Source organism: Callorhinus ursinus, unplaced genomic scaffold, assembly GCF_003265705.2.
Source record: "Callorhinus ursinus isolate GAN/ISIS: 27379988/994484 unplaced genomic scaffold, GSC_fseal_2.0 scaffold17, whole genome shotgun sequence".
In the NCBI taxonomy this organism is placed as follows: Eukaryota; Metazoa; Chordata; class Mammalia; order Carnivora; family Otariidae; genus Callorhinus; species Callorhinus ursinus.
This window is the reverse complement of record NW_027397079.1, coordinates 36,387,673-36,413,690: the sequence shown is the minus strand read 5'-3', so window position 1 is coordinate 36,413,690 and position 26,018 is coordinate 36,387,673. Positions and strand designations below refer to the sequence as shown.

The 26,018-nt window shown below is 36.9% G+C and overlaps 2 protein-coding genes across 2 annotated transcripts in view; one reads left to right on the top strand and one right to left on the bottom strand.

The window, feature by feature from the left end:
* The window catches only part of LOC112834698 (A disintegrin and metallopeptidase domain 3-like), a 130,710-nt gene that overhangs the window by 36,065 nt on the left and 68,627 nt on the right, over nt 1–26,018 (bottom strand). Inside the window, exons 13-16 of the mRNA XM_025886169.2 lie at nt 12,926–13,024; nt 11,148–11,343; nt 10,585–10,675; nt 10,145–10,325 (exon numbers count right to left, since the gene is read on the bottom strand). Of these exons, the coding sequence (XP_025741954.1) occupies nt 10,145–10,325; nt 10,585–10,675; nt 11,148–11,343; nt 12,926–13,024 (567 nt within the window). The remainder of the gene's footprint in view (nt 1–10,144; nt 10,326–10,584; nt 10,676–11,147; nt 11,344–12,925; nt 13,025–26,018) is intronic.
* Nucleotides 13,181–15,500, top strand: LOC112834699 (septin-7). The gene has a single exon (XM_073902512.1). The coding sequence runs from the start codon at nt 13,223–13,225 to the stop codon at nt 14,477–14,479; it is 1,257 nt and encodes a 418-aa protein (XP_073758613.1). The 5' UTR covers nt 13,181–13,222; the 3' UTR covers nt 14,480–15,500.

Sequence of the window (26,018 nt, the reverse complement as noted above, 5' to 3'; positions counted from 1 at the left end):
AACTACAGAATAATTCCAATTCAAATTCACAGACATGGCACTCACAATTGCTCCCCTTTTCCTAATTAATGTGAGTAAAGGAGAATTGGAACAAAGCAATTAGAAAAATTTAAGAACTTCCTGGGATTTCAAAATAAAATGAAGGCCACTGATGGATAAAATGAAGTGAGGAAGTAACCACATCAAATACAATGGTAAAGGAGAGAGACTGGTGCATCAGCCTCACAATGCTCTGGAGGATCTGCAGCCTTAGAGTAATAAGAAAAAGCAAAGGAAGAAGAGCCAAAAGTGCAGGTTGGGCAGGGTGGGAGTTAAAATGTGGAATTATCCATGGAAATGTCCACAAAACCACAGAAGTAGTTAGCTCTCATATTCACTACTCACCTCTCCTTTCTCTCAATTACAAAATACAGTCAACACAACACTTTTATCCCAAGGGAGAAAATTTCTAAAGGTATTTTGTTTCCTAAAGCAATTGAATTAATGATGATTATAGAATTTAGGCTTTTTAAGTGGTCTGTCCTTTAGGAGAGTCGCTATCCAATTAAACTACTGGAAATACCATGACCTAAATGACTAATTCCCAAATGAAGACTGTCATTTGACAAATCCTTGTCACATGGAAAAGGCTGCCAGGTTTTTTTTTTTTAATTAAAAATAATGTAGGAGTAAAATGTCATGCCAACTTAAAGCTCCTACTGAACCAACTAGGAAAAGTCAATCTCCCTCCCTCCCTCACTTCCTCACTTCCTTCCTTCCTTCCTTCCTTTCTCCCTCCCTCGCTCCCTCCCTTTCTTCCTTCCTTCCTCCCCTTCTCTTCTCTTCTGTTTCCTTCCCTTTCCTTCCTTTCTCCCTCCTTTCTTTGGTATCCCTCCATGGGGACATTGGCCAGTTGGACATAGGCTAATGATCAGACTTTCCCAGGCAGAGAATCACTGATGGACAGATGGGTGATCTGTAATACAGGATAGTGAGACAAACCAGCATGGCAATCTACTGTGGCATTTGTATGCCTAGTCCTCATATGGTTTTTTTTCAATTGCTGTCATTATAATTGTATTTTCCCTGTAGGTAAGATGTTGTTCCACTCTCACTACTTTTTTTAAGATTCTTTATCTTAATTTTCATTAATTTAATTATGCTGTATCCTACTGTGAATTTTACTGGTTTCATCCTATATGATATTCTTACAGCTTCTTGCATTTTTAGGCTTATGCTTTTTGGCAAATCTGAAAACTTCCCAGGTATTATTTCCTCAAATACTTTTCCATCCTTAAATTATTTCTCCTATTCTTCTAGAATGAGACTGACATGGATATTATATCTTTTGTTATAATCTCACAGGTCCCTAAGGCTCTATTCATTGTTTTTCAGTCAACTTTCTGTTATTCAGATTGGGTACTTTCTATGGTTCTCTCTTCAGCTTTACTGATTCTTTACCCTGTCCCCTCCATTCTGCTCCTGAGCCTATCACTGAGTTTTATATATCATTATATTTTTTTATTTCTAAAATTCCTTTTGGTTCTTTTTTATGTCTTCTCTCTGTATGCTGGAACTTTCTATTATATCTTTCTCTTTTTTATATTAAATGCTATTAGCCAACATATAGTACCTCATTAGTTTCAGATGTACTTTCTATTGTTTCATTAGTAGTTTCAAGCATGCTTGTAATTGCTCTTAAAATATGCTAATAATGGCTGCTTACATTCTTTGAAGTATACTGGTATCATCTTGGTGTTATCTTGCTGTCAGTGTTTTGTTCTGTTTTGTTCTATTTCAAGTTGAGATTTTCCTGGTTCTTGGTATGAAGAGTGATTTTTTATTGAAAGCTAGATATTTTGAGTTTTATGTTATGAGATTCTGAATTCTGTTTAAACCTGTTTTAACAGTTCCTGTTAGAGCTCTAGAGGGAAGACAAGGGATATTGCCTCATTATTGGAGTAAGGTTGGAAGTCCACTAATACCTGAGATGAGAAGGGCTCCTCATTACTACAAGGAATAAGGAAGGACAGACACCGCTGGGCTTCTGCTCATACCACCCTGTGAGAGAGAAGGTATGACCACAATTTTTTCTGTGTTTGGTTGAAGTAGAACAGTTTTTATTCAAAAGTGTACTGTTTGCTAGATTGCTCCTTTCGCTAAAGAAGTCAGGCTTTCCTTGATGGGACTTCTTTTTGTCCGTTGCATTCAGCATTTTTGAATTGCTAGCTTTTCTGACACCAGGCTTGGAATATATGAAGTAAAACTAAAAGGGAACTCATTGCTATGTAGTTCCTTGGGTTCTTAAGTTCCTGCCTAGTCTGCCTTTCTCTCTTCAGCTTTTAAAATCTTCTTATGTTTGCTTTACATATAATATTGTTTTTTTAACTGTACATAGTAGAAATGTATGTCTGGTGCATCCTTCTGGAACCTCAAATCTCTATCTAATCAATTTAATCATCACATAATACATGTATCATTATTTTCCTTTATATGTAACTGATTTTGTAGCATTAAAGAAATCTTTGAGTGTACCTGGCATTAAATTTTCTTTGAGCTTTTTATTAAAACATTTTGGTCTGCAATTCCTCTGAAATAATATTTTCTATTTTAGCCTAGAGGACAGTTTATCTATCCTGATACCAACACTGCAATGGTTTAATTGCTTTAACTTTACAATAAGTCTTGATATTTAGTAGTATGAATTTCCAGTTTCCACTTTCTTCTTTAAAATTACATTGTGGGGGAAGGAGCAAGATGGCAGAGGAGTAGGAGACCTGGGTTTCGTCTGGTCCCAGGAATTCAGCTAGATAGGGATCAAACCATTCTGAACACCTAGGAACTCAACAGGAGATCGAAGAAGAGAATAGCAACAACACTCTGAACAAAAAAGCAACCACTTTCTGGAAGGTAGGACATGTGGAGAAATGAATCCGAGGCAATATTCGGGAAGATAGATGGCAGGGAAGAGGGCCTCCATCAGCCGCTGTGTCAAGTGATAGAGCCGCGGACCACAAAATCGGCACTTTTAGAAGTCTGCTCTGCTGAGGGACGTCACTCCAGTGGCTAAGTGGGGGGTGGAACCCTCTCTGGGACAGTGTGGTCTCAGGACCCTCGGGTCACAGGAAGAGCAGGGGTGCCTGAGTGTGGCAGAGCTCCCAGGTATCAGAGCAGGAAGCCAGCTGCAGAGAGGAGCCAAAGAGTGGGCTCTCAGCTCAGGGTTGCCATAAACTGTGATCCGTGGCACAGCTGGGCCACTGCTCCTCCAGCAGGGACCCAACAAGTGGCAGATCTGGAGAGACTCCCCTTCCTCCCCTAGGAGGAGTGGTGCAGGAGCACACCACAGGGATCTGCTGGGTTTGGAGATTCCAAATGGGGTTGGGTGCCAGAGAGAAATGCTCGGTCATAAGCTGGGTGAGGGAGGAATGCAGCCAGAGACTGGGGAGACGGGAGTGTTTGGCAGCTTTTCCCTGGGGGCACACTGAAGAGTTGGGCCCCTGAGTTCTCGGCTTCTCCAGGACAGAGATTGGGAGGCCACCATTTTCACTCTCATCCTCCAAAGCTGGACGGAAAGCTTGCAGGGAACAAAAGCTCCCGAGAGCAAACCCGAGCAGATTACTTAGCCCGGACCCAGCAAGGGTTGGGCAATTCTGCCTCCAGCAAAGACATTTGGGAACCACTGTAACAGGCTCCTCCCCCAGAAGATCAGCAAGAACAACCAGCCTAGACCAAGTTTCCCTATCAACGAGAATGACAGAACTCCAGCACTAGGGAAGTACTGCACATAGAATTCATGGCTTTTATCCCATGATTCTTTTGTCTTTCAAAGTTAGTATTTCTTTTAACTGTCTTTTTTTTAATTTTTCTTTTTCCCTTTTCCAACCAACATCTTATCAATCCCTTTTTTAAAAAAATCTTTTATATTTTTCATTTTTAGAGTCATAGTAGTTACCCTTATTTTTGAGATATATATATATATATGTAGTTCTCTCTTTAAAATTTTGGGATGCAGTTTCTTCTAACAGATCAAAATATACCCTAAATCTCTAGTCTATGGCTTTCTTCTAGTCTCCTGCCTGATCACATTCTCTCCCTTTTTTTTTTTTAATCCTCTTCTTTCTTTTTTCAACGAACTTATCAATTCCTTTTAAAAATCTTTTATAATTTTCATCTTTACATTCATATTCCATCCCTTCATCATAATAACCCTTATTTCTGTACATATGTAAGTTTTTCTTTCTTTAAAATTTTGGGAGGCACTTTCTTCTAACAGACCAAAATACTCCCAAAATCTAGTATGTGGCACTGATCTATGCACCAGCCTGATCATATATGATCATATTCTGTTTTCTTTGTTTTGTTTTTCTTTTTTTGTTTTTATCTTTATCTTTTTCTTTTTTTTTTCCTTTTTCTTTCTTTCCCTTTGTTTTCCCACGGTTTCAGGTCTTTTCTGATTTATTTAGTGTATATTTTCTGGGGATGTTGTTACCCTGTTAGCATTTTATTCTCTCATTCATCTATTCTCCTCTGGACAAAATGACAAGATGGAAAAAAATCACCTCAACAAAAAGAACAAGAGGCAGTAGCGCCAGGGACCTAATCAATATGGACATTAGTAAGATGTCAGAATTAGAGTTCAGAATGATGATTTTAAAGATACTAGCTGGGCTTGAAAAAAGCATGGAAATTATTAGACAAACCCTTTCTGGAGAAATAAAAGAACTAAAATTTAACCAAGTCGAAATCAAAAAGGCTATTAATGAGGTGCAATCAAAATGGAGGCTCTGCTAGGATAAATGAGGCAGAAGAAAGAATTAGTGATATAGAAGACCAAATGATGGAAAATAAAGAAGCTGCTAAAAAGAGAGATAAACAACTACTGGATCACGAGGGCAGAATTCGAAAGATAACTGATACCATAGGATGAAATATTAGAATAATTGGGATCCCAGAAGAAGAAGAAAGAGAGAGAGGGGCAGAAGGTATATTGGAGCAAATAATAGCAGAAAACTTCCTTAATTTGGGGAAGGAAACAGGCATCAAAATCCAGGAGGCACAGAGAACACCCCTCAAAATCAATAAAAATAGGTCAACACCCTGACATCTAATGGTAAAACATATGAGTCTTAGAGACAAAGAGAAAATCCTGAAAGCATCTCGGACAAAAGACCTGTAACCGACAATGGTAGAAACACTAGATTGGCAACAGACCTATCCACACAGGCCAGAAAGGAATGGCATGATATGTCCTCTAAGCAAAGAGAGAGCCTAAAAGTAACATAGACCAGAAAGGAACACAGACAGTACACGGTAACAGTCACTTTACAAGCAATAATACAATGGCACAAATTCATATCTTTCAATAGTTACCCTGAAAGTCAGTGGGCTAAATGCCCCAATCAAAAGACACAGGGTATCAGATTGGATAAAAAAAACAAGACCCATCAATATGCTGTCTGCAAGACACTCATTTTAGACCCAAAGACACCCCCAGATTGAAAGTGAGGGGGTGGAAAACCATTTACCATGCTAATGGACACCAAAAGAAAGCTGGGGTGGCAATCCTTATATCAGACAGATTTTAAACCAAAGACTGTAATAAGAGATGAGGAAGGACACTATATCCTACTAAAGGTCTATCCAACAAGAAGATCTAACAATTGTAAATATCTATGCCCCTAACATGGGAGCAACCAATTATATAAGGCAATTAATAACAAAAGCAAAGAAACACATCCACGACAATACAATAATAGTGAGGAACATTAACACCCCCCCTCACTGAAATAGGTCATCTAAGCAAAAGATCAACAAGGAAATAAAGATTTTAAATGAAACACTGGACCAAATGGACTTCACAGACATATTCAGAATATTCCATCCCAAAGCAACAGAATACACCTTCTCTAGTGCCCATGGAACATTCTCCAGAATAGATCACATCCTAGGTCACAAATCAGGTCTCAACGGGTACCAAAAGATTGGGATTATTCCCTGCATATTTTCAGACCACAATGCTTTGAAACTAGAACTCAGTCACAAGAGGAAAGTCGGAAAGAACTCAAATACATAGAGGCTAAAGAGCATCCTACTAAAGAATGAATGGGTCAACCAGGAAATTAAAGAAGAATTAAAAAAATTCATAGAAACCAATGAAAATGAAAACACAACTGTTCCAAATCTTTGGAATGCAGAAAAGGCAGTCCTAAGAGGAAAGTATATAGCAATACAAGCCTTTCTCAAGAAACAAGAAAGGTCTCAAATACACAACCTAATCCTACACATAAAGGAGCTAGAGAAAGAACAGCAAATAAAGCCCAAACGCAGCAGTAAAAAAGAAATAGTAAAGATCAGAGCAGAAATCAGTGATAGAAACCAGAAGAACAGTAGAATAGATTAACGAAACTAGGAGCTTGTTCTTTGAAAGAATTAACAAGATTGATAAACCCCGACCAAACTTATCAAAAAGAAAAGAGAAAGGACCCAAATTAATAAAATCATGAATGAAAGAGGAGAGATCACAACCAACACCAAAGCAATACAAACAATTGTAAGAACATATTATGAGCAACTATATGCCAGCAAATTAGATAATCTGGAAGAAATGGATGCGTTCCTAGAGATATATCAACCACCAAAACTGAACCAGGCAGAAATAGAAAACCTGAACAGACCTATAACCACTAAGGAAATTGAAGCAGTCATCAAAAATCTCCCAACAAACCAAAGCCCAGGGCCAGATGGCTTCCCAGGGGAAATCTACCAAACATTTAAAGAAGAACTAACATCTATTCTTCTGAAACTGTTCCAAAAAATAGAAACGGAAAGAAAACTTCCAAACTCGTTTTATGAGGCCACCATTACCTTGATCTCAAAACCAGACAAAGACCCCATCAAAAAGGAGAATTACAGACCAATATCCTCGATGAACATGGATGCAAAATTCTCACCAAAATGCTAGCCAATGGGATCCAACAGTACATTAAAAGGATTATTCACCACGACCAAATGGAATTTATCCCTGGGCTGCAAGGTTAGTTCAACATCTGCAAATCAATCAATGTAATACATTAATCAAAGAAAGAACAAGAACCATATGATCCTGTCAATAGATGCAGAAAAAGCATTTGACAAAGTACAGCATCCTTTCTTGATCAAAACTCTTCAGAGTATAGGGATAGAGGGTACATACCTCAATATCATAAAAGCCATCTATGAAAACCCCACAGCGAATATTGTTCTCATGGGGAAAAACTGAGAGCTTTCCCCCTGAGGTCAGGAACATGGCAGGGATGTCCAATATCACCACTGCTATTCAACATAGTGTTAGAAGTCCTAGCCAAAGCAATCAGGCAACAAAAAGAAATAAAAGGCATCTGAATCAGCAAAGAAGAAGTCAAACTCTCATTGTTTGCAGATAATATGATACTTTATGTGGAAAACACAAAAGACCCCACCCCAAAACTGCTAGAACTCATACAGGAATTCAGTAAAGTAGCAGGATATAAAATCAATGCACAGAAATCAGTGGCATTCTTATATACCAACAACAAGACAGACGAGAAATTAAGGAGTCGATCCCATTTACAACTGCACCCAAAACCGTAAGATAACTATGAATAAATCTAATCAAAGAGGCAAAGGATCTGTACTCAGAAAACTATAAAATACTCATGAAAGAAATTGAGGAAGACACAAAGAAATGGAAAAACGTTCCATGCTCATGGATTGGAAGAACAAACATTGTGAAGATGTCAATGCTACCCAGAGCAATCTACACATTCAATGCAATCCCCATCAAAATACCATCCACTGTTTTCAAAGAAATGGAACAAATAATCCTAAAATTTGTATGGAACCAGAAAAGACCCCGAATAGCCAGAGGAATGTTGAAAAAGAAAAGCAAAGCTGGAGGCATCACAATTCCAGACTTCAAGCTCTATTACAAAGTTGTCATCAAGACAGTATGGTAACTGGCACAAAAACAGACACATAGATCAATGGAACAGAATAGAGGGCCCGAAAATGGACCCTCAATTCTATGATCAACTAGTCTTGGACAAAGCAGGAAAGAATGTCCAATGGAAAAAAAGACAATCTCTTCAACAAATGGTGTTAGGAAAATTAGACAGTAACATGCAGAAGAATGAAACTGGACCATTTCCTTACACCACACACAAAAATAGACTCAAAATGGTTGAAAGACCTCAGTGTGAGACAGGAGTCCATCAACATCCTAAAGGAGAACACAGATAGCAACCTCTTCGACCTCAGCCGCAGCAACTTCTTCCTAGAAACATCACCAAAGGCAAGGGAAGCAAGGGCAAAAATGAACTATTGGGATTTCATCAAGATAAAAGGCATTTGCACAGCAAAAGGAACAGTCAACAAAACCAAAAGACAACCGACAGAATGGGAGAAAATATTTGCAAATGACATATCAGATAAAGGGCTAGTATCAAAATCTATAAAGAACATATCAAACTCAACACCCAAAGAACAAATGATCCAATCAAGAATCGGGCAGAAGACATGAACAGACATTTTTCCAAAGAAGACATCCAAACGGCCAACAGACACGTGAAAAAGTGCTCAACATCGCTCAGCATCAGGGAAATCGAAATCAAAACCTCAGTGAGATACCACCTCACACCCGTCAGAATGGCTAAAATTAACAAGTCAGGAAACGACAGATGTTGGCGAGGATGCGGAGAAAGGGGAACCCTCCTACATTGTTGGTGGGAATGCAAGCTGGTGCAGCCACTCTGGAAAACAGTATGGAGGTTCCTAAAAAAGTTGAAAATAGAGCTACCATACAATCCAGCAATTGCACTACTGGGTGTTTACCCCAAAGGTACAAATGTATGGATCCGAAGGGGTACATGCACCCCAATGTTTATAGCAGCAATGTCCACAATAGCCAAACTGTGGAAAGAGCCCAGATGTCCATTGGCAGATGAATGGATAAAGAAGATGTGGTATATATATATATAATGGAATATTATGCAGCCATCAAAAGGAATGAAATCTTGCCTTTTACAACGACGTTGATGCAACTGGAGAGTGTTATGCTGAGCGAAATAAGTCAATCAGAGAAAAAAATGTATCATATGACCTCACTGATATGAGTAATTCTTAATCTCAGGAAATAAACTGAGGGTTGCTGGAGTGGTGGGGGGCGGGAAGGTTGGGTAGGCTGGGTGATAGACATTGGGGAGGGTATGTGCTGTGGTGAGTGCTGTGAATTGTGCATGACTGTTGAATCACAGATCTGTACCTCTGAAACAAATAATACAATATATGTTAAAAATAAAAAAAGAAGAAGAAGAAGAAGAAGATAGCAGGAGGGGAAGAATGAAGGGGGGGAAATCGGAGGGGGAAATGAACCATGAGAGATGATGGACTCTGAACAAAAAATTGAGGGTTCTAGAGGGGAGGGTGGTAAGAGGATGGGTTATCCTGGTGATGGGTATTAAAGAGGGCACGTTCTGCATGGAGCACTGGGTGTTATATGCAAATAATGAATGATGGAACACTACATCAAAAACTAATGATGTACTGTATGGTGATTAACATAACATAATAATAAAAAAATTTTTAATAATACAATGATTGTGGAGGAAGCGTTCCTCTGACTAATAGAAATTCTGATGTTTGAATCTTAAGATCATGATATAGTAACCAAAATTTGTAACATTAATTATAAATGAAAAATCTTTAGGTCCCTTTCTCTCTCTCTTTTTTTTAAAGATTTTATTCACTTGAGACACAGAGATACAGAGAGAGAGAGAGAGCATGAGCAGGGAGAGAGGCAGAGGGAGAAGCAGGCTTCCCACTGAGCCAGGAGCCTGACATGGGGCTTGATCCCAGGACCCCAGGACCATGACCCGAGCCAAAGGCAGATGCTCAACCATCTGTTCCACCCAGGCGCCCCACTCTTTCTCTCTCTTTCTCTCTCTCTCTCTCTCTCTCCAGGTAGAACAGTTCTATATCTCAGTGTAGATTCAGTATATCTAGGGAGGAAGTGAGTTCAGGGTTTTTCCAGACTGCCATCTTGGACCTCATCCTCTCTCTCTCTTTTTTCTCTCTCTCTGTCTCATGCACAAACACATACACAGACACTCATATACACACATATATGGAATCAAGTAAAATTTTTATTTACCTTATTTACTCCACACATAGTGCCATTGTTCATTTGGGTAATATCCACACCTGTTTCATTTCTTAAAAACGCTGACAAACAGATATGGCCTCCAAGGTAAGTATATTGAACATCATAATTTGTTATTTTTACTATTTCTGAATGTGTCCAGTGACAAACTATCTTTCCACAAAGGATACTCCTGTCAATAGAAGGCAGAAAAAAAGCTCATATGTCACTTAGAGACACAATATCTTAAGTAAATAACAGTTCAAAATATGAAAATAATTCAAAATGTTACTCAGGTCATAACATCAAAGTTATTCAGAACATACATCATCTTATGAAGTATAACAAATAAGTTCATCTGTATATCCTAGGTCCATCTCTCATTTGTATGAACTTATTTTTGCACACACACACACATGCATTTGAAAAAGTATAGTTATCTAAATACACACCCAAACTTACAACCCGTTTTTCCACAGTTTCCAAAATTATCTCCTTGAAAATTCACTTCTTGTGAACATAGATAAGTAGAAACTTTAGCAACTGAAAATATAAAGTTACAATTACTCATCTTAAAAAAAAATATATAGGGACATCTAGACTATAGCAATGCCCAGTGAGTGTCATCTAGTATAAATTTTTAGTGTCATCTACTGGCTATAAAAGGAGAAACACTAAAAACTACCCACTTGAGAATAGGAAAATTATATCATAGGCAGAAATGATTTAAGAAAGCAGTCATTTGCTCTCTTATCTACAATTCTAATATTCTATTCTTCTTTGCACCAATCACCTGAAATTTCATTATTACCTTCTTTTTTTTTCCTTTTTGTCCTGTACTTATTAGGTCTATTTTGCCTCTTTACATAGTTCAAAGTCACATCGATTCACAATTTCATTTTCAAATTTGAATTTACACGAACAGTACCTTTTATGGTGGCTATTGGATAGATTACTGACTTTAGAAAAATACAGTTTGAAAATGAACCCCAGAAAAAAAAGATACAACTATTACATTTTCCAAATAATTTTTCACACTGTATATCCGGATCTTGGCATATTCCATTAAAGCAATAGGCAGTCTTATTATTGCATGGTTCTAAATCAGCAGATTTCACATCAGGTACACAAAATACAGATGATCCATTGCAAAATTCTGGAAAATCACATGGATCTGTCATTTTCCTACATAAACGTCCTCTTTCAGCTATCTGTGAGACAAAAAAAATCAGTATTTTTTTAACAAATTTTTTAACCAAAAATGTAAAACACTTAAACAAGAGCAATGTATTTCTGTCATTTCCATTATTATTACATTTTTAACTAAAGTCAAATTATGAATTTGCTTAAAAGCCCCAGTGAAATGGATTGGAAAAAAAAAACAAATGTCCATCAATGGATGACTAGATTAACAAATCGTGGTATATTCGTTCAATGGAGTATTTTCAGCCATTTAAAGGAGCACTGATACATATGCTACAAGGTGGATGAACCTTCAACACTCTGTTAAGTGAAGAAAGTCAGACACAAAAGGTCACATATTCTATGCTTCTACTTACATGAAATATCCAGAACAGTTTACTCCAGACGGAACACAAGTTGGTGGTTGCCAGGGACTGAGGGGAAGGGAGAAAGGAGAACAAGGGCTAAAGGGCTGGGAGTCTCCTGTTTGAGTGAGGAACATGTTTTGGAACTAGATAGAGGTGGCAGTTGCACAACATTGTGAACGTACTGAATGCCACTAAATTGTTCACCTGAAAATGGCAAATGTTATGGTACATGATTTTCACCTTAATTTTTTAAAGGCTCCAGCAAATGTAGGAATTATCCCTGTGTGTAAGGGAAGGGGCAAGGGACTGTGTAGAAAAGTCTTATTGCTCAATCCTGCTGATTTGGAGACAAAGGCCAAGATGAGAGCTCTGGTGAAGGGAAGAGCAACAAGGTTTATAGCTAAGTGGCAGAAACTCTAGGGTTGCCTCTATGTTCATGCTCCTTGAAGACAAGTACCACTGGCTTTAGTTACTAGCACATAGAGTGAAAAAGAACACAGAGAACAAAGTAGAATGATGTTAGAAGAGATTTCATTGACAGAGAACCTGGCAAATCTGAAATCTGGCAATCAAGATCTCTAATTAATCAGCTTCTATAATTGTCGTTGACTCCTGAAAATGACACAGAAAAGGCAAGATAATACAATGAAGTGATCCCCAAAAGACAAATCTTACTCAGTCTCCCTTCCAGTGTGGCTATAAAGGAAAATTGAATGGAAAACGTCCTGAGGGAAGTCAAGGATTCAATCTACTTCTGGGACCAGGAGTCCTTGCAAAGTTAAACTTCAGTATTAGACATGCTACATGTTGTTGACTATTCTACATGGACTCCTTTTCTGCTGTTCTCAAAATGAGATTATTATTATTATTGTTTGTTTATTCAAACATTGTATGTCAACTTTGTGTTGGGTGGTTTATTTGTAATTTTGTCATAAGTTTCCTGATCATGAAGAGCTAAATTCAGGTATGACCAAGAGGAATTCATAGTGTCCAAATAATCTGGAATTAATATTGAATAACAACGGGTGGGGCCAAAGTAGATTAAAAACAATGCAATGAAAGGGAAAGCTAAGGAGGTTGGACATCCTCAGAACTTGGGGAAATCAACTATGTGTGAGTCAGGTATATAAAGTGACATATTTGAAAGCTGTGTAAAAAAGCAGTTTAAAAAACTCTATAAAAATGAACACATAAGAACACAAAAAATTATGGAAAGTAATCATTTAGTATTTTGAAAGCTTACCAGACAAGTTTTTCTATCACAGCATGGTCCATTGCCACACTCTGCATATCCAATCAGAGTACAATCATTAGGATTACAACATTTTTTATGACTGCATTCCTACAAGCAAATATAAGAGTTAAGTAATAGGAATTTGCAATCAAATAAATAATTGTATTTATTGTCAAAATATACAAAATATTTCACCAAGTTAATTACTTGGGGAATACTTTTTTATTTTACCAAACCTCCTCAAGATATCATCTTGGGAGTGCGAAATCTGCTGCTGCTGAGGAGAGGAGCGTCAACAGCAGCACCATGGTAGCTCAACAGAAGAACCTTGAAGGCTATGTGGGATTTGCAAATCTCCCAAATCAAGTATACAGAAAATCAGTGAAGAGAGGGTTTGAATTCACACTTATGGTTGTGGGTGAATCTGGACTCGGGAAGTCAACATTAATCAACTCATTATTCCTCACATATTTGTATTCTCCAGAGTATCCAGGTCCATCCCATAGAATAAAAAAGACTGTACAGGTGGAACAATCCAAAGTTTTAATCAAAGAAGGTGGTGTTCAGTTGCTGCTCACAACAGTTGATACCCCAGGATTTGGAGATGCGGTGGATAATAGTAATTGCTGGCAGCCTGTTATTGACTACATTGATAGTAAATTTGAGGACTACCTAAATGCAGAATCTCGAGTGAACAGACGTCAGATGCCTGACAACAGGGTGCAGTGTTGCTTATACTTCATTGCTCCTTCAGGACATGGACTTAAACCATTGGATATTGAGTTTATGAAGCGTTTGCATGAAAAAGTGAATATCATTCCACTTATTGCCAAAGCAGACACACTCACTCCAGAGGAGTGCCAACAGTTTAAAAAACAGATAATGAAAGAAATCCAAGAACATAAAATTAAAATATATGAATTTCCAGAGACAGATGATGAAGAAGAAAATAAGCTTGTTAAAAAGATAAAGGACCGTTTACCTCTCGCTGTGGTAGGTAGTAATACTATCATTGAAGTTAATGGCAAAAGGGTCAGAGGAAGGCAGTATCCTTGGGGTGTTGCTGAAGTTGAAAATGGTGAACATTGTGATTTTACAATTCTAAGAAATATGTTGATAAGAACACACATGCAGGACTTGAAAGATGTCACTAATAATGTACACTATGAGAACTACCGAAGCAGAAAACTGGCAGCTGTGACTTATAATGGAGTTGATAATAACAAGAATAAAGGGCAGCTTACCAAGAGCCCTCTTGCACAAATGGAAGAAGAAAGAAGGGAGCATGTAGCTAAGATGAAGAAGATGGAGATGGAGATGGAGCTGGTGTTTGAGATGAAGGTCAAAGAAAAAGTTCAAAAACTGAAGGATTCAGAAGCTGAGCTCCAAAGGCGCCATGAGCAAATGAAAAAGAATTTGGAAGCACAGCACAAAGAATTAGAGGAAAAACGTCGTCAGTTTGAAGATGAGAAAGCAAACTGGGAAGCCCAACAACGTATTTTAGAACAACAGAACTCTTCCAGAACCTTGGAAAAGAACAAGAAGAAAGGGAAGATCTTTTAAACCCTCTATTGACCACCAGTTACATATTAGTTGCCAATATGCCAGCTTGGACATCAGTGTTTGTTGGATCCGTTTGACCAATTTGCACCAGTTTTATCCTTAATGATGGATTTAACAGCATGACAAAAATTATTATTATTTTTTTGTTCTTGATGGAGAATAAGATGCCTTGAATTGTCTAGGGTGTTGTGTACTTAGAAACTAACAGCTCTAAGTACCTTTCCTACTTTTTTTTTTTTTATTAAACAGATGTCTTCAATTTAATGCAAGAAAACATTTTACTGTTGTACAATCATGTTCTGGTGGTTTGATTGTTTACAGGATATTCCAAAATAAAAGGACTCTGGAAGGTTTTCATTGAGGATAAATTGCCATAATATGATGCAAACTATGCTTCTCTATGATAATTATAATAAAGATTCCATTCAGTGCAGCGTATACAATAATGTAATTTAGTCTAACACAGTTGACCCTATTTTTTGACACTTCCATTGTTTAAAAATACACATGGAAAAAAAATCCTATATGCTTACAATGCACCTAGAGCTTTTTTATAACAACCTTCTTTTGTTTATTTGTTTGTTTTGGATTCTTTAAATATATGTTATTCTCATTTAGTGCCCTCTTTAGCCGGAATCTCATTACTGCTTCATTTTTGTAATAACATTTTATTTAGGTATTTTCCATATATTGGTCCTACTAAAATAGAATATAGCATCTTTCATATGGTAGGAACCAACAAGGAAACTTTCCTTTAATTCCCGTTTTACACTTTATGGTAAGTAGCAGGGGGAAAAATGCATTTATAGATCATTTCTAGGCAAAATTGTGAAGCTAACGACCAACGTATTTCTACCTATGTGCCGTCTATTTTACTAGAAATGGGAATCATGGCCTCTTGAAAAGAAAAAAAGTCACCGTTCTGCATTTAGCTGTATTCATATATTGCATTTCTGTATTTTTTTTGTTTGTATTGTAAAAAAATTCACATAATAAACAATGTTGTGATGTAAAAAAAAAAGATATCATCTTGGGAGTATATAACAATTTATGGATGTGACAGAATTCTAAATTATAACATTTTATTAATGTAAATATTGTTTCAAAGAAAAAAGTTTGACATTATATTTTTAGCTCTAAGATCTTACATTAAACATTAATTCTAGAAATTATTAGATAAGAGAGTACAAAAATAATAATGACTCTTTATAATATACTATTTTCTTCTTCCTATATAGTAAAAGAGTGATGTTTCACAAGACTGATCATAATATTTAAAAATTAGTAAAGTGGATAGGCACAAGTAACTGTTTATATTTGTTTCAATATTATTTTTATTACTCATATGCTGAAAATTTTACATATCTGCACATTATGATTTATTTTATATTTTTGTGTCTATATTTCTGTTGATGAATTCCTCTGTTTATTTCCTTTATTTATAAGCATTATATTAATGATATTAATTCCTAGCCACCAACATATTATCACTACATTTTAAAATTTGTCATGACAATTTACTTTTGATTTTTTTTTCTGGTAACTTCTTGATATTGTGATATTTTGAAATGGTAGAGTACCATAATCTTTTCTTTTTCTGGTTTTGTTCTTTAAGTTTATGGATAAAACTTTACTCCACCCTGACCCCACTAAATATGTGAGTTTATAGTATGTGTGTAAAATGTAAGTGTTATACATATGAATTCATTTATTTTCATTTTATGTTGAATATTTTTGAGTATAGCTCACAGAATGTTACACTAGTTTCAGATGTACAACTTTGTGCTTTGACAAGTTTATACATTATGCTAGGTCAATAAGTGTAGTCCCCATACGTCATTCTAACAATATAATTGACTATATTCCTTATGCTGTGCCTTTTATTCCTGTAACTTATTCATTCCATAACTGGAAACCTGTATCTTTCTTTCCCCTTCACCCATTTTGTCCAGCCATTCACCATCCACCCCTGGGAACCATCAGTTTGTTCTCCGTATTTATAGGTCTGATTTTGCTTTTTGTTTGTTTATATATTTGTCTTTTTTTTTTTAGATTCCATTTATGAGTGCAATCATATGGCATTTGTCTTTCTCAGTCTGACTGATTTCACTTAGAAAAATGCCCTCTAGGTATATCTATGTTGTCTCAAATGACAGAATCTCAACCTTTTCTACAACCACAGAATATCCCATTGTGTATGCATGTGTGTGTATACACCATTTTTCTTTATCCATTCATGCATTGATGGACACTTAAATAGCTTCCATATCTTGGCTATTGTAAATAATGTTGTGATAAATGTAGAGGTGCGTGTATCTTTTTGCATTAGTGTTTTTGTTTTCTTTGGGTAAATAACAGTAGTGGAATTATTGGATCATATGAATTTCATTTTCAATTTTTCGAGGAACCTCCATACTGTATTTCACAGTGGCTGCACCAATTTAAATTCCCACCAACAGTGTACAAGTGTTCCTTTTTCTCCACATCCTCACCAATACTTGTTATTTCTTGTTCTTTTGATTGTTACCCATTCTTTCTAGTGTAAGGTGATATGTCACTGTGACTTGATTTGCATTTCCCTGATGATTAGTGATGTTGAACAACTTTTCATGTGTCCATTGGCCATCTGGATATCTTCTTTGGAAAAATGTCTATTCAACTTTAAATCAGATTGTTTATTTTTTGGTATTTATATAAATTCTATATATTTTTTGGATACTAACCCCTTATCAGATATATCATTTGCAAATATCTTGTCCTATTGAATAGGTTGCCTTTTTGTTTTCTTTTTTCTTTATTTTAATTCCAGTATAGTTAACATGCAGTGTTATATTAGTTTCAGATTCCATACATCACCCAGTACTCATCATGACAAGGGCACTCCTTAATCCCCATCACCTATTTAACTCATCCCCCCCCCACCTCCCCTCTGGTAAACACCAGTTTCTTCCATATAGTTAAGAGTCTGTTTCTTGGTTTGCAAGGATGTGGAGAAAGGGGAACACTTTGTACTGTTGGTAGCAATGCAAACTGGTGCAGCCATGCTGGAAAACAGTATGGTGGTTCTTCAAAAAGTTAAAAACAGAACTAGCCCACAACCCAGCAATTATATTATGAGATATTTACCCAAAGAATACAAAAATACTAATTCCAAAAGATTCATGCACCCAATATTAATAGCAGCATTATCTACAATAGCCAAATTATAGAAGCAGCCCAAGTATCCATTGATTTATGAATAGATTAAAGATGTGTGGCATATATTTATGATGGAATATTACTAAGTCATAAAAAAGAATTAATTTTGCCAATTGCAATGACATGGATGGATCTAGAGTATTATGCTAAGCGAAATATGTCAGAGAAAGAAAAGTATGATTTTGCTTATTTGTGGAATTTAAGAAACAAAACAAATGAGCAAAGGGGAAAAAAAGAGAGAAAGAGTGAGGCAAACCAAGAGATAGACTCTTAACTATAGAGAACAAACTGATAGTTACCAGAAGGGAGGTGGGTAGGGTGATGTGTTAAATAGGTGGTGGGGTTAAGGACTGCACTTATTTTGATGAGCACCAGGTGACGTATAAAATTGTTGAATCATTATATTCTACACCTGAAACTAATATTATTCTATGTGTTAACTGGAATTTAAATTTTTTTAAAAAGTCTATTTTATCTGATGCAAATATTGCTACTCTGGGTTTCTTCTACATTTCATTTGCATGATTAGTTTTCTCTATCCCCTCACTTTCCAGTCTACAGGTATCTTTAGGTCTGAAATGAGTCCCTTGTAGGCAGCATGTAGATGGGTCTTTTTTTATCCACTCTGACACCCTCTGTCTCTTGGAGTGTTTAGTCCACTTATATTCAAAGTAATTATTTTGATAGGTATGTATTTATTGCCATTTTGTTACTTCATTTATAGTTGTTTTGTTAGCTTTTCTCTGATCTTTTCTTCTCTTTATCTCTTCCATGGCTTGTTAGTTTTCTTTAGTGATATACTTGAATACCTTACTCTATTTTTTGCATATCTGTTACTGTTTTTTGATTTGTAGTTACTATTCAATTTATGTATAACATCTTCTGCATATAGCAGTCTGTATTAAACTGATGGTCACTTAATTTTGAACTCATTCTTTACTCCTCTCCCCTTCACATTTCAGATATTTGGTATCATATTTTATATCCTCTTATTTTATGCATACCTTGATTGACTTTTACAGAAACACTTATTTTTACTGCTTTTGTATTTTTTATTTTTCATATTCTTACTTATAGTCTTTCCTTTCCATTCAAAGGGACCTCTTTAATATTTATTTTAGAGCTAGTTCTGTGGTTATGAAATCCTTTAGTTTTGATTGTCTGAGAAACGACCTCTCCTTCTATTCTGAATGACAGCCTTACTGGATAAGAGTATTCTTGGATACAGATTTTTCCCTCTGCACTTTGAATACATCATGCCACTCCCTTCTGGAAAATCACCTTATACCTTATGAGGTTTCCTTTATATGCAACTATCTTTAATTCTCTTATAACTTTTAAAATTCTTTATCACTATTTTTTGCCATTTTAATTACTATGTGTCTTGGTGTGGACCTCTTTGGGTTGAATTTGTCAAGGGCTCTCTGTGCCTCCTGAAACAGGATGTCTGTCTCCCTCCCCAGATTTAGGAAGTTTTCAGCTATTATTTTTTCAAGTACATTTTCAGCCCCCCTTTTTTTCTCTTCTCCTTCCAGGATTCCTAAAATGTGAATGTGATTATGCTTAATGGAGTCACTGAGTTATCTAGGTGTAGTCTCATTATGCCGTATTTGTTTGTCTCTCCCTTGTTCAGCTTGATTGCTTTCCATTCTATCCTCTAAGTCACTGATACATTCCTCTGCTTCCTGTAACCTACTATTCAATCCATCCGTTGTATTTTTAATTTCATTTATTGAGTTCTTCATCTCTGGTATGTTATTTTTATCTCTTTGTCGAGGGTCTCACTGACATCTTCCACTTTTTTCTGAAGCCCAGTGAGTATCTTTATAATTATTAAATTCTCTATCAGGCATATTATTTCTATTCCACTTAGATCGCCCGCTGTGATTTTGCCATGTTCTTTCATTTGGGACAAATTCTTCTATCTCATTTTGTCTACCTCTCCATTTCTATGTGTTAGGAAAGTCATTTATATCCTTTGCATCTGTGATTTTGCCATGTTCTTTCATTTGGGACAAGTTCTTCTATCTCATTTTGTCTACCTCTCCGTTTCTGTGAGTTAGGAAAGTCATTTATATCCTTTGCTCTTAAAAGTAGTGGCTTTATGAAGAACAGGTCCTGTAGTGCCCTGCAGTGCAGTGTCCTCTGTTCATCAGAACCTGGCACTTCAGAAGAGTCTCCTATGTGTGTTGCTTCTGTCCTGCTATTGTGTCTGAGTATCTTTTCCTTTCAGTCTAGACTTCTGTACTGAATCTCTGCCTGTTGTGGGCAGTGATTGCTCTCTGTGGTGTTAATGAAACCCAGGCAGGCTAGCTCTCAGGGGACATAACTGCAGGAGGGCTCACAGTGGGGTGGTGGTCTTAGCAAAATTTGCACTGAGCTGCTAGTCTTAGGCATGGATCCCCCAAAGTGCAGCAGTGGCCAGGAGCATGGTTCATGTTAGTGGCAGCAGCCAGGGTGTGGTGTGTGTGGCTGCCAAGGTGGCCAAGATCATGTGGTGGCTGGCCACAGTGTGAAGCATCTATGAGCCCAGGGGCTGGGCATGGAGCAAGGTGGTGGCTGGATAAGGCACTAACAGCATTAGCAAAATTTGTGCTGAACCAGTAGTCTTAGGTTGGCTCCCCCAAAGCAGGGTGGTCACCAGGGGTACAGTACATGTTAGCAGCAGCAGATGGGGATGCAGTTTGGTGTCTCTCTCTCAATCAGATGGAGGCCCCCAAATGTGGGGCAATGATTGGGTGAAAGCCAATGATCGGGAAGTGAAAGGATTCACCCAAGACAGAACAAAGGAGATAGAAGTTTATTGAATATACTGTGAGGGAATGGGGAAGGGAGGACTACACAGCAAAGGTGAGGCTGTCTGCAATGAGGCAGAGGATGGGAACCATATTTAAAGTGAGAAGGTAAGGAGGTATTTTGGTAACTGTGCCTAGTTGTAAGTAATCCATTGGTTAGTTAGGGCTTATGGATACTTTGAGGTGGGTTGTGTGATGGGCCTGGCTGTAAATACAGTCAGGTGGTCACTGTGGGCCCTTTCTACATTCCATTGCTCAAGACGGTTAGCCTAAAAATAGCCTCTACAGGTGGCATGCTGCAGTGGTGACAACCTGGGGCATATGGTGTCTGTGTCCCTGGTAGCTGGGCATGAATTGTGGCAGAAGCTGAGGACCTGTGGTGTCTCTACCTGTGATGGGTGGGTGGGGCACACATAGCAGTGAGCAAAATTTACGCTGAGCCATTAGTCCAAAACTGGATCCCCTAAGCGATGGCCATGCCATGAGGGATGCAGTGCCTGGAGGCAGCAGTTGGGTGGGGTGTGCAACATTAAAATAATTCACACTAAGTCCAGTTCTGAGGCTAGAAGCCTTGGAGTGGGCCAGTCCTCAGTGGATGGAGCACAGTATTAGCAGGTTAGGTAGCAAGTATATATGTAGCACCACCTTCTGCACATGGCTCTGTGTTTATGCTGGGGGATTGGGGAGGAAAATGGCAGCTGCCAGCTCCTTTGTCCCCAGAAAAGACCCCCAACATGCTCTAAAATCCTTATAAAGGAATATCTCTCCCATTTGTCCCAGGTGTTGTGCAAACTGTCCATTCTATGTTGCCTCTCTGCAAGCTGTTGTCTTTTTAAGGGTGGGGACTCAGCTATTACTTGCCTTCCAGCTAGTCCAGTGCTGAGTCAGCTCACTTTTAAAGCTCTAGGCTCCAAGCCCCCCTGGTTATACAAACTCACAGAATTCAGTCCCTCTGGTTTTCAAGACCAGACATTATGGGGATTCATTTTCCCCATGTGGGCTTGCTGGTGTTTTCCACTTTCCATGCCTGCAACTCCCTCCTGCAGGCAGCTCTCAACTACTGTTTCTGCCCTTTCTAACCTCCCAGATTCAGCTTCTTCCCTACATTTAGTTGTGGAGTTTGTTCTGCCAGTCTTCAGATTGCTCTCTGGTTTATTGACTCAGATATGAGTGATATCTAGTTGTGAACATGGGACAAGGTGAGCTTAGGGTCCTACTACTCTGTCATCTTTCTGGAACCTCCTTGCCTTTTTATTTTCTTAATGGCTTCCTTGGCTACAAAAGCTTTTCATTTTGATGTAAGTCTCAACAGTTTATTTTTACTTTTGTTTCCCTTGCCTGAGGAGACATATCTAGAAAAATGTTGCTGTGACCAATGCCATAGCAATTACTATCTCTTCTAGGTTTTTTTTTATGGTTTTAGGTCTCACATTTAGGTCTTTAACTCACTTTTAGTTTATTTTTGTTTATAGTTTAAGAAAGTGGTCAAGTTTCATTCTTTTGTGTTGTAGCCATCCAGTTTTTCTAATACCATTTGTGTAAGAGATTGTCTTTACCCCATTGCATAGTCTTGTCTTCTTTGTCAAATACTAATTGACCATATATATCTGCATTTATTTCTGGGCTCTTGATTCTATTGATTGATGTGTCTATTTTTGTGCCAGAACCATACTGTTTTGATTACTACATCTTTGTAGTATATCTTGGAATCTGGGATTGTGATACCTCCATCTTTGTTCTTTCTCAAGATCACTTTGGCTATTCAGGGTCTTCTGTGATTCCAAATAAATTTTAGTGTTATTTGTGTTAGTTCTGTGAAAAATGCTATTGGTATTTTGATAGGAATTGTACTGAATCTGTAGATTACTTTTGGAAATATGGACACGTTAACAATATGAATTTTTCCAATCCAAGATCATGGACTATCTTTCCCTTTGTTTGTGTCATCTTCAGTTTCTTTCATCAATGTTTTTTTCAGTTTTCAGAGTACAGCTCTTTCACCACATCTAATATCATACTCAGTGTGGAAAAACAGAACTTTTCTTCTAAGATCAGACAGAAGACAAGAATGTCCACTCTTACCCTTTTATTCAACATAGTACTAGAGGTCCTAGCCACAGCAATCAGACAAGAAATAAGAGGCATCCATATTGGTAAATAAGTTGAGCTGTCTCTATTTGCAGATAGCATAATACTATACTCAGAAAATCTCAAAAACTCCACTAAAAAACTACTAGAAGTAATAAATGAATTCAATAAAGTTGAAGAATACAAAATTAATACCTAGAAATAAGTAGTGTTTCTATATACTAATAACAAAGTAGCAGAAAGAAAAATTAGAAAACACCATTTATAACCGCCCCCCCCCAAAAAAAACCACCTAGGAATAAACCTGTACTCCGAAAACTAAAATACATGGAATTGTTTAGAGTGGTATGTTGTAAGAGAAGCTATAATGAGGGTCTTCCTTCCAAAATAGTAGATAAATTTATCAGGTTCTTTTATAAAACAACAATTTATTCCTGATCTTTTGCAATACCTGGTTTATCATGTAATGTTTCATATAAAATTAGACAATGTCTTCAGTTACACTAACTACAAAGTTAGTGTATTATTAAAGTATAACAAACTTTTACTATATATAAAACATTTTAAATTTACAGGAGTCAGATGATATTCTTTTTGTCATTTTTATATTTCAATATTAACAAAAGTGTGTTATGGTTCACAAATAAATATTTTAACGAAAAATTATCAAGAGTATTTAAGGAAGATAGGGGACTGAATACACACTAAATATTAATGTGGGGGGGAGCAAAAATCAATGACATCACAGGGAATTCCAAGGCTAGTATCAAAGAGAGAGCCTATAGTAGAGAGCAAGCTTTCACAATACTCAATGAATAGTGTAAATCTAGACCACATGCCTGGCTTAGATATTGACTTGTAAGGACACCTGTGCTTTAGGAACAGAATTCCATCATGGGACTGGAAGCCAGAACTTTATAAAATAGGTAGCCAAGGTTCATCATTGAGAAATTTGAGATTCAAAAGGACATTTTCTTTTCTCCTAGTTGTCCAAACCACTGTCAAATTCTCTTCAATATGTAATATCTTACAATTTTTCTCTCTTTTTAAATTTAATAATATATGTTGAAAAATACTGAAATGTTCCTCTATTTCTGGAACAAACTCCAGAAGCATATTCTTTTTCATATACTCATTTCTGTTGATAATTCTGATCCATATATTTTGTAAGTATTTTTCAAAATATAAGTCAGTCATTCAAAATAACATTAATAGGAGAAGTGAACAACTTTCATGATTTAATTCTATTTCTATATGCCTGCAAATGATACTGGAATTAAAACTTTTATAAGTACTCACTTTACAGTAACATTCAAAAACATGAAATATTTAGGGTTAACTTTATTAAAGATACCTAAATAAATGGAACAATATGTCATGCTCACAGTTTGAAAATCATAACATTATGAATATGTCCATCGTCTCTCATGGTTCATCTCCCCCTCTGACTTACTCCCCTTCATTCTTCCCCTCCTGCTATCTTCTTCTTTTTCTTTTTTCTTAACATATGTTGCATTATTTGTTTCAGAAGTACAGATCTGTGATTCAACAGTCTTGCACAATTCACAACGCTCACCATAGTACATACCCTACCCAATGTCTATCATCCAGCCACCCCATCCCTCTCACCCTCCACCAATGAAGAAATTTTTTAAAAAAGCAAAATATACCTTGAGACAAAAGAAATTTTTTAAAAAAGCAAAATATACCTTAAATGCAACACAGAAAAATGTATGTGATGCAGCAAAAGCAGTTCTAAGTGGGAAATACAAAGCAATATAGGCTTATCTCAAGAAACAAAAAAATCTCAAACAATCTAACTTTATAGTTATAAAAGGATGTTATAAAGAAGAAAGCTAGTAGAAGGAAGAAAATTAAAAAATCAAATGGAAATAAATTAAATGGAGACTGAAAACTCAATAGAAAAGATCAACAGAAACTAAGAGCCAATTCTTTCAAAAGATTAAAAATATGACAAACTTTTAGCTAGACTCACCAAGAAAATGAGAGGTTTCATAAATAAAATTAGAAATGGAAAAGGAGAGGTTACAACTGATACCAAGAAATACAAAGGTTCATAAGAGACTACTATGAACAATTATATGCCCATAAATTGAACAACCTGGTAAAAATGGATAAATTCCTAGAAATACATATACCAAAACTGAATTATGAAGAAATAGAAAATATGAATAGATTGACTACTAATAAAGAGATAGGGTTGGTAAACAAAAACCTCCTAAGAATCATAAGACCAACCTGACCATTCTCTAACACCATACACAAAGATAAACTCAAAATGGATGAAAGAACTCAATGCGAGACAGGAATCCATCAAAATCCTAGAGGAGAACATAGGCAGTAACCTCTTTGACATCGGCCACAGTAACTTCTTTCAAGATATATCTCCAAAGGCTAGTGAAACAAAAGTGAAAATGAACTTTTGGGTCTTCATCAAGATAAAAAGCTTCTGCACAGCAAAGGGAACAGTCAACAAAACAAAGAGGCAACCCACAGAATGGGAGAAGATATTTGCAAATGACACTACAGGCAAAGGTCTGGTTTCCAAGATCTATAAAGAACTTCTCAAACTCAACACCCAAAAAACAAATAATCAAGTCAAAAAGTGGGCAGAAGACATGAACAGACACTTCTCTAAAGACTTACAAATGGCTAACAGACACATGAAAAAATGTTCATCATCATTAGCCATCAGGGAAATGCAAATCAAAACCACATTGAGATACCACCTTACACCAGTTAGAATGGCAAAAATTGACAAGGCAAGAAACAATCAATGTTGGAGAGGTTGTGGAGAAAGGGGAACCCTCTTGCAATTGTTGGTGGGAATGCAAGTTGGTACAGCCCCTTTGGAAAACAGTGGGGAGGTGCCTCAAAAAATTAAAATAAAGGTACCCTATGACCCAGCAATTGCACTCCTGGGTATTTACCCCCAAAACACAGATTAGTGAAAAGAAGGGCCATATGCACCCCAATGTTCATAGCAGCAATGTCCGCAATAGCCAAACTGTGGAAAGAGCTGAGATGCCTTTCAACAGACGAATGGATAAAGAAGATGTGGTCCATATATAAAATGGAATATTACTCAGCCATCAGAAAGGATGAATACCCAACTTTTACATCAACATGGATGGGACTGGAGGAGATTATGCTAAGTGAAAGAAGTCAAGCAGAGAAAGTCAATTATCATATGGTTTCACTTATCTGTGGAACATAAGGAATAGCATGGAGGACATTAGGAGAAGGAAGGGAAAAATGAAGGGGGGGAAGTTGGAGGGGGAGATGAACCATGAGAGACTATAGACTCTGAGAAACAAACTGAGGGTTTCAGAGGGGAGGGGGGAGGGGGATGGTTTAGCCCAGTGATGGGTATTAAAGAGGGCACATACTGCATGGAGCACTGGGTGTTATACAAAAACAATGAATCATGGAACACT

Excerpts from the sequence above, each read along its gene's own strand:
- LOC112834699 (XM_073902512.1), top strand. The coding sequence starts at position 13,223 with ATGGTAGCTCAACAGAAGAACCTTGAAGGCTATGTGGGATTTGCAAAT.